This window comes from Rhododendron vialii, chromosome 2a (assembly GCF_030253575.1).
Source record: "Rhododendron vialii isolate Sample 1 chromosome 2a, ASM3025357v1".
In the NCBI taxonomy this organism is placed as follows: Eukaryota; Viridiplantae; Streptophyta; class Magnoliopsida; order Ericales; family Ericaceae; genus Rhododendron; species Rhododendron vialii.
The window spans coordinates 3,119,638-3,137,839 of NC_080558.1; the positions used below are offsets into that span (position 1 = coordinate 3,119,638).

General features: G+C 40.0%; 3 protein-coding genes across 3 annotated transcripts in view; all 3 read right to left on the minus strand.

The window, feature by feature from the left end:
• The window catches only part of LOC131316779 (putative calcium-transporting ATPase 13, plasma membrane-type), a 116,960-nt gene that overhangs the window by 33,087 nt on the left and 65,671 nt on the right, over nucleotides 1-18,202 (minus strand). The gene's annotated exons all lie outside the window — the stretch shown is intronic.
• Nucleotides 7,973-10,398, minus strand: LOC131316973 (uncharacterized). Its single transcript, XM_058346553.1, has 2 exons — nucleotides 9,853-10,398; nucleotides 7,973-9,766 (listed from the first exon to the last, which is right to left on the minus strand). The coding sequence occupies exons 1-2, from the start codon at nucleotides 10,396-10,398 to the stop codon at nucleotides 7,973-7,975; spliced, it is 2,340 nt and encodes a 779-aa protein (XP_058202536.1).
• On the minus strand, nucleotides 10,443-18,182 carry LOC131316974 (serine/threonine-protein phosphatase 7 long form homolog). Its single transcript, XM_058346554.1, has 11 exons — nucleotides 18,054-18,182; nucleotides 15,841-15,941; nucleotides 14,975-15,735; nucleotides 14,764-14,851; nucleotides 14,067-14,465; nucleotides 13,160-13,982; nucleotides 13,006-13,058; nucleotides 11,996-12,052; nucleotides 11,204-11,262; nucleotides 10,573-10,693; nucleotides 10,443-10,463 (listed from the first exon to the last, which is right to left on the minus strand). Exons 2-11 carry the CDS (start codon nucleotides 15,931-15,933, stop codon nucleotides 10,443-10,445), a joined length of 2,475 nt encoding a protein of 824 aa, XP_058202537.1. The 5' UTR covers nucleotides 15,934-15,941; nucleotides 18,054-18,182.

The following is an 18,202-nucleotide window of genomic DNA, read 5'->3' on the forward strand; positions in this document are numbered from 1 at the left end:
CTTTTAGCACAATATAGTAAGTCTTGTGGAAGATATATAACAAGTCCATTCAAGGGCATCCAAGCGTACGTGATCACTTGTTTTTGGCATGGCACAATCATTTCATGTATGTCGATACTGGATTATATGAATTCAACAAAAAATTTAACTAGATTATAAGAAGTCAACAAAAGATTTAACTGTTTTTGCATAAAACATCAAAAAAAAAAAAAAAAAGTTTGGTCCACATCCGAAAAAGATAAGTAACAAAATAACATGATAGAAATAAAAACGAAAAGGCTAAAACTAACAAGTATATGAGTTTGGCTATAGTACTAAAACTTGAATGAGAAAGTGAAACCATAACCTAAAGGCTAAAACTATGTATATAAAAGAGATTTCAGGCGGGGGAGGGACAGACGCTTGAATGAGTAATTTGTTCTGAGACGGGGGGTATTTTGTGATTTCCCAAACATGAGGGGGGGCAATATATAACTTTTAAAAACTGCGGGGTGGTTTTGATAATTTACCCATTTTAAATTTGGAAGAATAGAATTTACACACTTTAAGAAACTTTTTAATGGTAGAATTAGAATCTTTTACCAGCCAAAGGGAAAAGGGGAAGGGGAGAGGAAATGAGGTAAAAAGAGTGAGAACATAATCTTCACATTCGATACGTTCCTTGGAAGTCGGCCGGGTGCGTAATTTAAGGAAACTTTCATCGTCTTTGTTGCTTAATACTCCATTCATTCATGCTTTGCCTTTGGGTTGAAGGTATGACCCCAAGTCAAAGTTTACTACGCGTGCGCGAGTCGAAAATGCTTAGAAGGTCGGTCACCTTGACCTTGCTCATCTTCCCGGACCGGGGGAGACAGCAACGTGCTGTGCGGTTGCCAGTACCGCCTTGCCGGCTTCGGCCCGACAATTGAAGACGTTCACTGCGTAGAGCTCGTCAAGTACTACTAGTATACCAAAAATCAACCCGATCAAATATCGTTAAGTACCTCATCGGAACACATATAATTCGAAAAGAATGGATGTAGTGGTTTTGATCTAGTGTTTCGTATCCATTAGGATTCATTTTTTTCCAAGTTATATATATGTGTTCCGACGAGGTACTTAACAATATTTGATCGGGTTGATTTTTGGTACACTTGTAGTACTCGACGAGCTCTACGTAGTGGACGTCTCCGATCGTCGGACCAATGCTGGCAAGGTGGCGCCGGTAGCTGCACAACACATAGGTCTGCAGCACACTCCCTTCGTCCAGAAAACGGATAGCAGTTCCAACACTCTGTACCAAATCATTCTGTACGTGATGTTTATCGTAAGGAGGAAAACTTTGTTACGGAGCTAAAAAAGTTTACGGCGCTCAATCGCGTGTGTCCAAAAGTGTTTTGGACGGACGGTCCAAGTTTTAAAAAAACTAGCGAAAATAGTTTTTTTTTTTAAATCCGGACTATTGATTGCCGAAACGAACGGCTGAGATTGCACGGAGCCGTGAATAATTTGTTCACGGCCTTCGTCCTGAATAAGTTTCTCTCGTCTCGTAAGTTTTTGAACTTTTCCTTGGATATTTCCCAAAATACTTGTATAAAAATTATAATTTTTTATTTTTTCGATTTCTTTCGTCGAGACGAACCCATATCACATAAAAGTTTTGCGTAAAACTAATAAACGCGAAAAAATATGAATAAAAACAAAATAAAAAAATTATGATGCATAAGTTAATCATAATCAGGGACGGAACCAGGATTTTACCCTAGTAGTGGTGAAATATATACTAAAAAAATAAAAAGATGAATTACAATATTAATAGTCATCGACTCTAAAAAAAATTTAAATAACATAACAAAAACTATAGTAAATGATATTAGTCTTAAAATCTTTACTTGGGCTTATTCTTGTATGTGGTTTTGTTGTGGATATTATACTCAAAGTCTCAAACCATTCTTCTGGACATGGAGCCTATAGCCGAATTAGGTTTTGTCCCCAGAGTTCCGTTCAGAGCTGTGTTTGGATCCTGGATTAGTGGATGGAAAGGAAAAGTAATGGGAAAAGGCATGCAAACATCGTGAAATAATTTTTAGTATTGTGGCTCCTATTTGGGAAACACAGACATCGAGGGACTGTGAAATGAGCTCTGCTGAGCATGGCTATTTGCCTCCTTTGCTCATTTTGTTTGCCAATTTTAACTGGTTTCTGAGGTTCTGGAAGACGGTGTTCTTGATCCAGAGACAACTGTGGTTTCTATATTCCCATCACCAATGCACTATGTGGGCCCAACAGAAGTGCAGTGGCATGCAAAGGCTCGGATCAATGCGGGGGCCAACTTTTATATCGTGGGTCAGGACCCAGCTGGTGTGAGCCATCCAGTTGAGAAAAGAGATTTATATGATGCTGACCATGGGAAGAAGGTCCTGAGCATGGCTCCTGGACTGGAAAGGCTGCACATCCTGCCTTTCAAGGTGTGCATATCACCTTATACCTATTATTTTACAGTCTATCTGTTTCCCACAAAAATGTGCAAAAACCGAATTGGCTTGTGTGTTGCGGGCGTGCTAGGACAGGTCTGCTGTCCAAGTTGTTTTCAAGGCCTTGGTGCCTAAAAAATCTGACTTCTTTCAAACGATAGTGCTAGGCCCAAAGGGTAATGCCTCGTGATGGTTTGTTGTTCGCATTTGCTGGATAAGGACTTAAATATTTCCTAACCGTTGTTAGAAAATGGATAAAAGAAAAGGAAAGGACTGAAAAGTAAAGAAGAAATGAAAACAAACTTTATCAATCGGTTTAACAAAGTTTGGGTACAAGGAAGTGAAAGGAAATAAAATCTAGTCTGTGCTAGATTGAACGGGAAAGTAAAGAAAATGAAAAGATAAATTGGGTAAGCCGTGGGCTTGATGGTCGTGGACCATTGCCAAGGCCTTCAATTCTGGTATTTATAAGCAATGTTTCCAGGCCTTGAGCTGCTTGAGTTGCTTCCACAGCCTTCATGTATGGCTGCCATATGGCCTTCTAGCAGAGGCTTATGCTTGAGCAGCTTCGAAATGCTCCAACGAGGGGTTGTTCTTTGACCAAAATGTGCTCTTCACTCCAAGAAAATGGCCAAAGCCTGAAAAATCTTCATTTTCTGCATAAAACTTTGTAAAAGAGCAAAAGGAATTTTAGCATCCAGGCCTTTGAGCTGCTTTAACACTCAAGTTACTGCTTGATTGGACATCCTTTGGGCCCACCACTGCTGAAGACCAATACTTCTCCAGGCTTTCCTACCATTTTATTGGTCCTCTATCTCTTGTGGGCCCTTAAATCCTCTAATCTTGATTCCTTATGAAAAAAGAATCGAGAAACAAAAGATTAACCAGACCTGAGTGAGCTGCTTGTGTGCAGCTTGCTTAGGTCTGTATGAGTCATTCACCAACAGCTCCAAGGGCTGCATGTACGTCACCTGTCCCTAGCCTTGCATCATGCTGAAGAATGGGGTCCCACCAGTTCAGACCTTGAGCTACTTGTAAGCAACTTACCTAGATCTGCCAAACAAGAACATTCTAGGCCTTTGAGCTGCTTGTGAGTAGTTTGAGGCCTTTGAGCTACTTGTGAGCATGGATGTTTATAAAAAAGGGATATTTGGGCCCACCAAGGCAAAAAATGCAGGCCTGGTTGAGCTGCTTGTGAGCAGCTTATGTGATGTTAGATAGAAGCTCAAAATAGAAGCCTTTGAGCTGCTTGTCCAGGCCTAAGCTGCTTGGGATGTCTCCGTGCATGGTTGCCACGTGTCCCAAGCCTTGCTTCATGCTAAAGGATAGTAAAGACTCAGACCTTGAGCTGCTTATAAGCAGCTTACCTAGATCTGCCCAGCAAGAACATTCTAGGCCTTTGAGCTGCTTGTGAGTAGTTTGAGACATTTTCCCTGCCACCTGAAGGCCACCATAGGTGACGTTTTCTTTAAGAAGTAGACCCATCTATTACTTGGGCCTAAACTTGAGGAGCATCATAGGCCTCTTCTCTTTGTAAGCCATGCGAGCCTAAGTTTTAAAAGAAAACTTGGGTTTTAACTGATTTAGGCCCACTTAGAGCATCTCCAACCCATGCTCTATTCCTCCATTTGAGAGTATGAAATTCCTCCAACCCATCCTCTCAAGCCTCCTCTATTTGAGAGGATGAGATTTTGATCCTCTATATTTAGAGGATGGGAGAAAACATGGAGGATCTCCTCTAAAATCACTTTATGAATAAATAGAGGGTTTGTGGTTGGAATAAATATGAATAGTGATTTCCTCTAAAATCACTTTATGAATAAAATAGAGTATTTTGATACTCTCAAATAGAGTATTGGATTGGAGATGCTCTTAGAAGGCCTTATTATTTCTAAGAACTGGCCTATGCCTGGATAAAACACTCAAATCTAGTGGGTTAACCTAAGTCTTCGGCCAATCTTGGGCTTGGGCTTATGATAACGAAATCTTAGGCATAATTTGGCCCAAGCCTTTGAAAACTCAACTCGATTAGTGGCGTTCAAATCGGCCCGATTTCGTGGATGACCGATCATGAGTCTTTTTCGCACCTGAGACCTTCATTCAAGGTCTTCTTCTAACCACAAATTGATTTTCTGAATTTTGGCCAAAAATGAGTGTAAACACTATCCTGGTTTTCATCTTCAGTACCCCCTTTATTTGAAGCTTATTTAGTTTCAATTTGAAATTACATTCTTAGGAAATTGTACTTCAATAGCCCTTTGGGAATTTAGTTTCACTTTTAGACCCCGTTTCGGAACGTAAAAAAAGCCCTTATTTTTTAATAAGGCAATTTCAAGCTAAAAAATTATAAACTTATTGAAATATAAAAATATGCAATATGAATCTTGTTTGAAAGATCTCATCGAGATCTTTTATACGATGCAAACAAAATTAAAAAAATTATTTTTCATTTACATTATTTTTGAATTTGAAAATGTAAAATAATTTGTTTATTTTTTAAGAAGATTTCTGGAACGGAGCCTTAGAGTTTTCAACTTAGCTGCCTTTTCAGCATAAAAGACCTCGAAAAGCCAACTTTTAAAAGCAGTGGGGTTAGCGCTAAATTACTGGAAACACTCAAGGGATTGCACTTGTCCTTCAAATTAGTGAGACCTCGACTATTCATTGATGTTATGTACAACTGCCGGTGGCTGTATATGATAAGACTCAGGGTAAGATGGCATTCTTTGATCCCTCAAGGTCTCAGGACTTTCTGTTCATTTCAGGCACAAAGGTACTTTCTGACTCGTAGTAGCACCAACTTATTTTTCTATCTGAAAAATGGCTAAAACACGTCAAAGACAAATATTGATTCGGTCGGTGCCCACCCGACTAGAGGGACTGAGAAATTAATAGTGTACAAAACTTATCTTCAAGCTTTACCTTATTCTGACCATGGAAATGCCTTGGGCTGCTTTTAGATTTACGGGTTTGAAACTAATGGATTTTGCATCACTTATTCGCTTTGTATTTGTCTCTGCTAAATCATTTTTAAGTCTCCATTTCAAAATGGATTGCAGAGATTTAGATTGTCTAATTTGAAATGACTTCCACTAGAGTTAGTTGATCTCTCTACCTTAGTAATCTACCTTTACTTTGCATGAATTTCAACAAAATGCATCTTTTCTATCTGTGTGCAATCATCTACTTAATAATTATCAGTCTATGTCCAGTAGGTAATCTTCCTACATTTTGATTAAGGTAACCCTTCACTTCAAATCTGGCTCATGCAAACATAGCTTTCATTTTGATGAATCAATCTAACTGAAAAAGACAAGAATTGCACTACACTGGTGGTGTCTCATGTAGACACTATTACTCAGCTGATTGGTTGCTTGAATACCACAGATGAGAGCGCTAGCAAAGAGCGGAGAGAACCCTCCGGATGGGTTTATGACTTTATGTGTCGCGGTGGTTGGAAGGTGTTGGTAGAATACTATGATAGTTTGGCTCCCACCGGCAATGGCAAAGTCGCTAAACCTGTGCCTGCTTAGAAGGATCTGCTGTTAGATTATGTTGTAGTTTGGGAGAAACTGAAAACTATATTCACTCTCCATTGGGTTATTTGTTCAAAGGTTGTAAAGATTCAGTGTCCAGCTCTTGAATAAGTCATGAGGCATAGAGACAGAAGATGAGTTGGCCTCATAGGTGTCATTAGAGCTCCAAAGATGGCAGCTTGAAATTGTGCACTGTATCATATTGCGATTGTGCTTTTACAAGAATATTTTGGTGAATGGATGTTTTGAGAGTAATATATCTTGTTCTCCTTTTCTTCGGCCGTTTTTCCTTTTGTATGGGAAGATTTAATTCATAGTGGAATCGTCCGGGTTAAGCCAAAACCCGTATAACATACGCATATTTGTTTCATTTTCACAATCACAACAATATTCATAGTTCCAACAAAACCAAATGAGATCAAAAGTGATTACAAGATTCACAACATTAGCCATAGTTCAACAAAACAAAAAAGATAGTGCTAGATATATTGATAACATGATCAAAAAGTAAACCTATATAATATATATATATATATATATATATATATATATATATATATATATAGACACACACACACATACAGTCAGTCTCAAATGAGTGAGTCCGCATTTTAACTAAAATGCGGACCTCCTCATTTCTTCCATTTTCCGATTGAATTTCGATAATCCGAGCTGCTTAATATATTCAGAACGTGATTTTAAGGATACTTAAGAGATATCGGCAAAAAAAAGATCGGGAAGGGCTTCATCCGAGCAGTTTTTATTTGAACCGTTCGATAAAAAATAAACAAAAAATGCTAGGATGAAGCCCTTTCCGATCATTTTTTTGCTGATTTCTCGCGGGTACCCTTAAAATCACGTTCTGAACACATTGAGCGACTCGGATCATTAAAATTTGATCGGAAAATGGAGGTTTGTATTTTATTAAAATGAGGTGGTCCTCGTAAGAGCCGAACTGATATACAATATATATATATATATATATATATATATATATATATATATATACACACACACACACATACACACACCAGGGATTCGGGGACGGGACGGGAGGATGCGGAGATCGGACGGTGGTCACCATCGAGCGCCGGTTCCGGTAGTTCCATCGCTTTGCTGTCTAAATCACCCCAAAGTCGCCGGACAACCCTCGTCGCCGGCTAAAACCTCGAGTTTTTTGTCGATTTATGCCTTTCCACGAAACTATTTGTCAAAATATACCTTTTTTCAAACTATTTTTAAAAATAGTTTAAAACGCACATTCAATGTGCATCATGCACATTGGATGTGCATTATCCGCGCTGGCATATGCGCGCCGGCCAGCTGGATATCCAGCGTGTATCACGCATATCCTATGTGCATGATGCATATTCCATATGCGTGATGCACATTCAATATGCGTCATGCATATTGAATGTGAGTGATGCATTATATGTAAATGGATTGACGATTTCATTCAGAAAAAATAAATAAATTGGAGAGAGTTCTCGTAGAGGTGCCAATGTTGATGAATGGGACATGCGTTTTTTTGGCTCCCAAAGAGTGGAGAGTTCTCACAGCAAACGGAGTTATTGAACGACCGATGGAATATAACAGGAATACGTTGCACTTGCACCCCCCTTAGTTGATGATATGGTTATTCGAGAATGCATATACAAAAGGCGTTAACCATGTAATTGTTTTTTTTTAGATTAATGTGACAACATGGCCAAGTGGCAGGAGTTAATTACAAATAATAACTATTTTGCATATGCCCGTTATGTATTTTTTGGAACAATTAGTATTATTTTTAATGGGCATTGAAAACAAATAATTGTTGGCAACAATGAGACAAGTAAACTGTAATGTGACCACAATCATAAATTACAAACATATTCGAAAGTTACAAACTACAAATTACGAATTTAAAAACAAAAATTTGAAATTTAAACAAGTACAAGACAACATAGCTCCATACATATGTAAATATCTTACTACTATCGATTACAAATTTGTTCCTGAACTTGACGCTTCTGCCCTGCTTCCGGAACATTTTCTTCGATTATGTCCTTCTTGTCCACACAATGTGCATGACTGTCTCTGTGATGGTTGGTGCTCAATCCAATCCATCTCGTTCCTGAACCGTGTGATTTGGGGTCGCCCTCTCCCCCGGATACGTTCTCGGTCTGGAATGATGGTTGGCCCAATGATTTCAGGCCAATACGCCTTGTCACGCGGGGGCCTAAATGGTTGAGAGGCATACATTTGTATAATTGATTTGAGTGACCAAACATCGCTGAAGTATTCGAAAGGGGAAGTTTTCATGAACATGCACGTCGCAAGCACATGCGAGCACGGCATCTTCCATTGTTGAAACTTGTTGCAACTGCACGTACGATTGATCATGTCAACTGAATGCCTGTGATTTCCTTTATATGGGCTCATCCGATTCATTGGAGTCTGCACCTCGTAAGTTTGTGCCGCGCGGTCAAACTCAATGACCTGGTGTCTTGATGCCTTATTCCTCCAGTATTTGTACTTTTTTATGGCAAACGTGCTCCAGTTTCCCCCCGTCTCAATTTTTTTTCGTGCTTCTACGGCTCTGTCATTGAAATAGTTCACGCTTTTGTAGAATGTCATCATAACCGTTCCCATTATTGGCAGGTGCCTAGCTTCTTTTAGGACCCCATTCAAGCTCTCTGAGATGTTTGTTGTTTCCGATCCGTAACGCCTTCCTCCATCATGCGCGAATGACCATTTCTTTAAAACCAAATCCTCCGTTAGTTCCTTGTAGACCTTTTCCTCTTCGCCGAACTTTTTAGTCTTTTCAAGCTGAGCTTTAAACTTTCGTTTTTGGATTTCCATGGCCGTAACTTTTACTTGGTTGCCCACAATTTTGTTGAACCTCCTCATATAGTTTGCCCCAATGTGACGGGCACAATAGCGATGATAAGCATGGGGGGGTCTCCAAAGTGGATCTCCTTTTATGTACGACAATAGACCAGTATGCCTGTCTGAAATTAGACACAATTCTGTTCGATTGGTGACAAAATGTCTGAGGCAGGACAAGAACCACCCCCAATTATCAGCATCCTCCTTCTCCACAATGGCAAATGCAATAGGGAATATTTGATTTTCCGCGTCCTGACTCACAGCAACCAAGATTACGCCCTTGTACTTTCCTGTTAGGAAGGTACCATCAATGCTTATCACAGGCCTGCAATGTTTGAACCCTTCGATGGCCGGCCCAAATGCCCAGAAAAGACGATCGAATGTGCGGCATCCTGGTATATTTGTATCTTTCGACACCAAGATGTACTCTGTACCTGGATTTTTAACTTTCACCGCGGCTAAGAAACTTTCGACTTCTGCATACGACTCATCCCAGTTCCCAAAAATTCTTGCTATAGCAATTTGCTTCGCAGCCCAAGTCTTCGCATACGATGGTTGGAATCCCTCTGGCCTATCTAAAATCATTGCTTGAAGAACCTTCACCTTCGTGCTTGCATCTTTTTTCACGATGGGGGCGATAATTTCAGAAATGAACTGTGCGTCAAGATTATGATGATCTTGGGTTACACTCTCCGCAACGCAAGTGTGTGGTCCTGCGTATCGACTGATTATCCACTCATCGGCATCCTTACACTTTCTTGCTCTTAGTCGCCACTGACATGGGACCAGGTTCTTGCATTTGTACACCAACATAGTCGGTGACGATGCTGATGTCTTAACCACATTATTCTGTTGCATGCTATACTTCTTCACCGTATTCTGAACCTCCTCCTTTGAAAAGAAAACCTGCCAATAAAGTTCTATTGAGCTCATATTGTTTCACATTGTACAAAAAAAATGACTTCATCAAAATTACGAGTAATAATAAATACCTGTCCCTTAAAAAGCTCACAATGTCCATCCCACCCAACGTGACTCGTATTAGGCATTTGCGGACTAGGGTCCACGATGTTCGTCCATGTGTCATCGGCGAACATGGAACTTGGCGTCTCAAACTCCGGAATCTCGTGTTCTTCGTGGTCCTCGGCCTCTAAACCATCATCAACATCCTCCTCGGAGCTTTGTGAGACCTCATCGTCATCTCCAATATTATTGTCAAATGCGCTATCGTGTTCCACGTAGTTGTTGTGTTGCTCGAAGATGCTGGAATCGTCATGCATGTCATATGCAAAGCATGTGTCGTCGCCTAAATATTGTTGTTTAGAAGGATTCCTTTCATGCGGCCTATGAGACCGTTGAGTGGAACGATGGATAGGGAGACTATTGCACTGTGATCCCCCGACTTCTTGTCTGAAATTATTATCGTCAACAACTTCCGTGTACAGAGTGGGGGTGTAACCGGATATGCCGTCAGCAACATTGAATATTATATTGACGCCATTATCGTCAACGACTTCAACCCCAACGTATGTATACATTGTGTGAGGGAAGCTAAGAGTTGGATAGGCATATGTTATTTTCATCACCGTACTCGGCAATCTTCCTGCATTAGTAATAAATTGCCTCAAATCTGTGAGAGTTATCCCGCGCGGTATTGATAATAATAGAACAGTACCCCCCGCGTACGAAGGACCGTTTGGCTGTTGGACTACCTGACCACCGACATGTACACACATTATACGTTCATTAGGAGAACTGTTCATCTTTTTGCGAGTAATGAAAATAAATTTCGAATTCTGATTACTGGATGAGAGGATCCCTTTTATACAACAACTGCATAATGCACATACCATATGCATGATGCATATACCATGTGCATGACGCATATGGCATGTGCGTGATGCATATGGCATGTGCATGATGCAATAAATCTGGCCCCCCCTGCCATGGCAGGAGAGGCAGGAGAATCTACCAGCTTTGAATACGTATGTGCATCATGCATATGGCATGTGCGTGAGGCAATATTTCTGGCTCCCTCTGCAATGGTAGAGGAATCCGAGAGCTTTGAATCAGACTTATCAGACTTACTACTGTTCTTTGAATCAGACTTACTACTGTTTAATACTATTACACACTTTCCAACAGCTTTGCATCAGATTTATCCTATATGCATCACGCGTTGTGTTATTCTTGACCTTATCCCATTCTTTACTTTTTTTACTCCACTTTCTTTTTTGTTCCAAAAAGTAAAAAATAAATGCCCGAATTAAAGAACCAACCTTTTTTATTTATTTAAGAACAACTCCAACCAATTAAGTTCAACAAAAAGTACAGGGCACAAACATCCCATGAACCAACCAATTAATAAATGACCCCACAATAACATGCCCAGCAACATGCAACTGCAAAATGAGCACCATTGGCATATCCCTCAATTCAGGTGTTTGTTATGAGATACACAAAGTTGCAGATTTCCTATTTGACATTTAAAATCATTATTTACAAACACAGCTCACGAAAACAGCCAATAATTTAAGGCATAAGCCTTTTGGCATTAAGCCAATCACCGGGCACACAGCAATAGTTTAGAAATACTTTAGTATAGAAACTTGATTCACCGACTCGTCACCTATCCACAAGCCAAACATTTTAGTATAGAAATACTTTTAAGGATTTAACAATGTTCTGCATCAATTCAACTATTTAGCAATTGCCGAACAAAAGTAAATTCACCAATTCGTACCCAAAACCAAGAATTCCACAATTTCACACATTATCAACAGAACCACTGATCGATTTCTGACTATAAAATTCTATAGGTTTCAAAGAATACTACAAGACCACCACCACTAGCAAGAAGACTTCTAGTACATGAATCTAGATATAAAATTTGCCCAAATTGGACTCCGAATGACTAAGATATGGTCAATTGAAATTACACATCTAAAACAGAAACTACAGACCCAGCAGAACAGTCTGCGATCGAATGGTCATTAAAAATCACATACTCAATCTTTTCCAATAATTCCAACACCAAAACATCACCAATTGAACAATGTTTGAGACTCATCAGCATCCATAGTCAGTACGTACATTTAACTATGACAAAATTGATGAAGAACGTTGCTCTAAAACCTGCCCAGATTTCCAGAATTGACAAACCATCAACTTTGGGACAAAAACTGATTTTTCCTAGAAGGAACTAAGGCACAAATCTTACATATTCAGAAAGGTATGTAAGTCTAGTTTCAGAAACAAGAAACGGTGCGTAAAACCGATACCCGAGCAAGAAGTTATGCCCATTTTTCTAACATGTGTCTGTGCTGTCAGCACAGACGCGAATCTGACTGCAGCCCGGTTCAAGATTTTTATCTTTTTCCAGGTTTCTCAGAAAATTCTGAAATTTTTACAACATAAACTACACTCATAGAGGCATCTCCAGTAAAATTATCAGAAAATAAAATGATCAGCAAGTCGACAATAAATATTCATCAAAAACAGGACAGATTCAATTCTGCTCAAAACACAGTTATGCATATTCATATGTTATATACGAATTTTCAGGAATAAACTCAACTCCAACCTAAAAAACCCTCTCCCATGGCTTCAATTCAGTGCATATTAGATGTAGAATGTAAGACCTAGCATGGGAAACATAAAATTCAACACTTAAAAAGATGAAAATTACCTAATTAAGCTTCAATAACCCTTATTTCCCTTTCTTCCTTCTTCTTTCTCTCCTCACAGCTGATCTCTCTCTCTCTCTCTCTCTCTCTCTCTCTCTCTCTCTCTCACACGTTGGAACAAACCTTCCTGGTGGGTTTTCTTTATTTTTTTCTTTTGTTTTAAAAGAACTCACACGCACACAACACGAGATGAATCCGACCGCGCCTCTTTTGGAGTTCTAGGGTGGAAGTTTCTGGTAAATGAATATGCCTCCATGACCACCTCCGTTATGAATTTTTGTACATTATTTTTGGAGTCCTTCGTGAATTTAGACCCCGTGTAAGTTAATTCTACGTAAAATCGGACAGAGTTTCGTTTGTATGTTGGGCTATCCCGACGTCTAAGCGTCTCAAATAAATAGCAAAAACAACAACAAAATCATTCAATGTCCACACTTATCCATTTGCCATCCTAATTACCATTACAATTATAAAAATTCCACAATCAAAACCCACGCCGGGTTGTGCTAATCCTACTAATCGATTATGCAAATCAAATAAAGCACAAAATTAAAAAGAAACGTACCTGTATGTCAACCTCTGGCCCTACCCCTACCCTTACCCTTACCCTTACCTCTACCCCCACCTCTACCCCTTGTAGCATCAACGACCTTCTCGTGGTTAGTGCCCCCATGCTTCTTGTGAAGATGTCCTCCAGTACCACAACGAGGAGGCCTAGAGACACGCGTAGTCCTACGCGGCCCATCTGGGGTAACATGACCTCCACCTTCCATGTCAACTTCCTCCTCCTCCTCCACCTCCTCTCCCCCCTCCTCCTCTGGTGTCTCCTCGGACTGAATTACTGTCTCTGTAAGCTGTGTGACTTGACCTAGTGAATTCCCATGCTGCGACTCTACCATCATTTTCCTCTTCAAAAGCGACCTACACTCAGAAATGGTCTCTCCACCACCAACAGCGGATATCTGCATGTTGGCCCAATCAAAGTCAGAAGGAGTTTGCAATTGTGAACCCCCTGCCCCTGCCGTTGGTGAGTAGTTAAGTAATGGACTCATCGAGACCCCATCCATATTTAATACAGCTGAACTGAAAGGAGTGGAAAGCTCAGAAGGGTGCACTGGTCCTCCTGAACTACTTGTTGCAATGGGTTCCTCGAATTGGTATTCTGCGTGAGTATCTTCGGGAGGACCCTGAGGCTGGTGCTGCGGTAGAGGCTGGTTCTGTTGGTGGACCCCTGCTTCTGCTTGTAAATGGGGGTCCATATGGTAATAGTCCTCATCAAATTCCTCCTGTACTTGTGGATCCCATATCTTATGCTCAGGAGCTATCTTTCGGAATAACTTCTCTTGGAATTTCAAGCACTCGACTCCTTTCTGTGCCATTGCCTGAACCGTCTCAGCAGAGAGGTTTGGCATAGAAAGCCTCTCAAACAATTGCATCTGCATTACAATGTATTTTAAAAAAAGTTACATACATGAAAGTAAATGGAAGATTAAAAAGAGTAATATCATCATATATATTACCGCTATGTTTGTAGCTGCACCCATCTTACTAACAAAACGTAAGGTAATCCTTTCGTACCAATCTAGGTACGGGTCGTTAGCGGGGTAGACAAGCATGTCAGGATTGGTAATGTTTACAATACTGTTGGCCCTATCATTCCACAAACGTATCGGCTTGCTCCAATTCTTCACACCATTCCTAAGATCCATACCGTGAAACTCCCCTAGAGACTTAGAGGGGGGGGGGGGGGGGGGGATGGTTTGTCTCCCTCCAAACTGAAGCAACACTCGCTCTGGCTGGTGCTGCTCAACATGAGAAAACTGGATGAGTGGGACACTTGCCATCCAAACACCTCTTCCAGCACTACAAAATCTTGGCAAAGATTGGATCAAGTCCTCAGTGTACGGCTGCCACACCACCTAAGAAAGAAAAATTAAAAAAAAAACATAAGAAACTAAATCATAAGCACTCATTCCGTCCTAAATTGTTGGTATGATATGAAAAGAGGGGTAATTTTTGGCTCCAAAATCAGATATGTTCGTGCATATTTTGTAAATGACGATGAGTTAAAGAACTAATTAAAAACTCTAACTTGGTTTCAGATTTTTGTACAAATTATACACGAAATTACTTTATTTATGATCCACATATCACAAGTTTTTTCGTAAAGGACCAACAATTGGTGAGAAATTAACGGACAATAACATAAACAATAACCTCGTCTGGCCTCTGCACGTCTAAAGAGAACCGGTAATGTCCAACAACATGGGTCGGCAAATTCGGAGAGTGAAATTCATCGTCCCACCTACACAATTACAAAATTAATATATCAATGGCCTCAAATGATACCAAGCAACATTAATATATTAGTGAAGAATAAGCATTTCAATACTAAATGTAAATGACATCTTTACTTAAGAAACCGTACCGTCCACTAAGAGGAGAATCACGACGAATGACCCGCTTCCCATTACGTGCGGGGGCAAGGAAAGGAAAGCGCTCCCAACCCCAAACTTGCAAGAGTATGAACATCCCCCCCAAGTCTTTCGATCCAACAGTAGAGCCAAAGTCTAGGTAATGGTAAAGGGTGGCTAGGCAAGCGCTCCCCCAACTGTAAGTACCAGCAAGTTGAAGGTCATCAAGCAAAGACAAGAAGTTTAGGTGGACATGGGAACTAGATTGGTCTGGCAAAACTATGCCACCTATAAGTTGTAGAATGTAACCCCGAGCTTTCCTCAATACCGTGACTTCGTCATCTCCCTCCTCGACCTTTCCGTTAAAGTTATCACGCAACCATTTCCAACTAACCTTAAACCCACTCATAACTTCTCCCGGTGGATCCAACCCTAGTAGACGTTCGCATAATTCTTTTTTCTTATCTTTGTCAAATCTTGAGTCCCCAGTAACCGGTCTACCATCAACTGCGAGACCGGTAATTATTTCCACATCCTGTAGGGTTACAGTGGACTCGCCTGAACGCAAATGGAATGTGTGAGTCTCTGGCCGCCAACGCTCAATGAGTGCGGTGATGAAAGCACGGTCGAAAGTTATAAATGGCATCTCCAAAATTCCACCAAAACCAGCTTGGTATATTAACTCAACAATGCGGGGTGAAGGCCGCCCCAATTGTCGTAAATTGTTATCATTGCGACGACATATCAACGTGGCATTTTCAACTTTAGAATCCCCCTGAATAACATTGTAACATATGCTTTACTTTTACGAATACTTCAAATTCATTACAACAAATTCATGTTATAAGACATAGTAAGTTTTAAGATAATGACTTCTTACATAGCCTTCCCATACAGCACGAGAACGGTGTTGTTTCTGTAGCACAAGTAAGGAGCCGTCAGTAGGCCCCGGATCAATACTAGCGCCATCCATGATATAACCTGCAAGTACGAAAATTATTATCATAAGTCCAGCCATGAAAAATATGCAGTAAATCTTCATTACTAAGTATAGCCTTCATCTATACAAAAGTCAGGCCATGAAGAATATTACTGAAACCACTACGCCAGCCTAATAAAATGTAAATGCATTAACAGATATGGATTCAAAGGCAATGGAAAGTACAACGGTGATTTATGAACTTTAGTTTTGGACTCAACTTGCCTTGTTTTGTCTTGTTTGATATAAATTCTTAACAGAAAGCAAACAAACAATTTTCTAGTCATGACAAAGACAAGCAAAACTTCCAAAGAGGAATCCTAACAAAGCTACCTACGTTAGCAACCTCATCACACATGATCACGAAAAATTTCTAGGTTCAACATAAATATTTTCTCACACTCACATGATATAACTGTGTCACTACTAGCCTCATTTTACACCTAGAAAACAAACTTTTCTTAGGGTTAGCCAAAAGTTCTCTCACCCATGGGAGAGGTAAATGAAGCTTTTATGCCAAGAATTGAGGGTATTGACATTATGCCAAAAAAATATATGTCCACTAAACCGGCCCTCCCGAGTTCACAATTCTTGCTCCGCCACTAACAAGAACTTAATTTTTTTGACCATACAAGAAAAAAACATATACAGAAAAGGCTTAAATATACTGAAATTGATGTTTTGCCTAAAATATATGAAAGGGCATACTCTATATGAAAAGGCTTAAATATACTGAAATTTCACAATATGATAGATTTTTTTTGGAGTTCAAAGTGGCGTACAAGTACAGGGGGGTTTCCTTTCATTGGTTTTAGGCTTTTGAATGTGCATTGTCTTTCGTCCTTGGTCTTTCTTTTGTATGTTGGTGGCATCCCTTAATGCCTTTTCTATGAATTTACTAAAAGACGAGCGGTCAGGTCGGTTGTCCGGTTAAATTTTTCGTCCCCACTTAGAAGCATATTTGACATTTCCTAAACACAAGCACTTTTAAAGTTACTTCATGAACCCTAGTTTTCAGATCATGCATTCAAAACACGACTTTGGCTTGAAGAAAAGACCTCAAAACGATTTTTGCTTAAATTCGTTAATTCTATTTCTCAGATATGGGCGGAAACTTTCTTCTCTTGTGGCTGATCTATATTGCCTCCCATAGTCGGATTCTTGGCATACGTACGCACTACAACAAATACTGCTTTTAATAGCATAAGTTAATAGCGTTTTTTTTAAAATGCTATTGTAAAGGGGAAATTATAGCGTTCAGCCATTAGGTGTAAAGGGAACGCTCGCGCCCTAATTTATTATAGCGTTCCGGAATTGTTCAACAGCGTTCCACTCTTTTTTCTCAAAATAAAAAACAGCATTCCACGCTTCCACCAAAATTATAGGCTCCAATCGTTGCCCCCAAAATCGCACTCTGCCCTTCTTGAAAATTTCAATCGGTTCCACCAAAACTATAGGCGCCAAATCTGCCTATTGTTTCGTGCGAGTTGCTGCAAGATTTCTGTGCGAACTGGTGCGGGTTTCAAATGGATCGATCTTTTCGGTATTCTAGGGTTTTAATCGAGAGGAATAGGTTTGTCCCTTGTTCTCTATTTCTCCTAATTTCCGACCGATTAACCTCTGTTTCTTATTAATCGACTCATCTTCTTCATACTTCTGCTTCCTCATTCCATTGTCAGAGGAGAATCAAAGCAATATTCGGTAATATTCCACCAGTTGGAAGCAAACATTCATTGCTCGGAGAGTTCTTACCAGGTTTGATTTGATTTTTTCATTCAATTGTTGCCCAAATACAAGGCTAGGGTTTTAATCGGCATGTATTAGTTTGTGATAAGTGATAACCATCTAAGGATTTGCACAGATACAAGGCTAGGGTGGGTTAGGGCTTTGGAAAAAAAACAGACAATATTTTTTCACCTTTTTGATGGATTCACGAGAATAGACCCATGCTATGATACATACGTATATACATACATACCTACGTACATACATACATACCTACGTACATACATACGGAGAGAGAGAGAGAAAGATACATATGTATATACATACATACCTACGGGGAGAGAGAGAGAGAGAGAGAGAGAGAGAGAGAGAGAGAGAGAGGGACTTACAGTGAGAGGGAGGAGAGAATGACGAACGGCGACGGAGATCGGAGAGAACGGCGAACGGCGGTGAACGTAGAATACAGCGATCTACGATCGCAAGAATGGAGAGGGAGAGGAAAGACAGTACAGCGTATGCGAGACAGAGTTAATTCTGC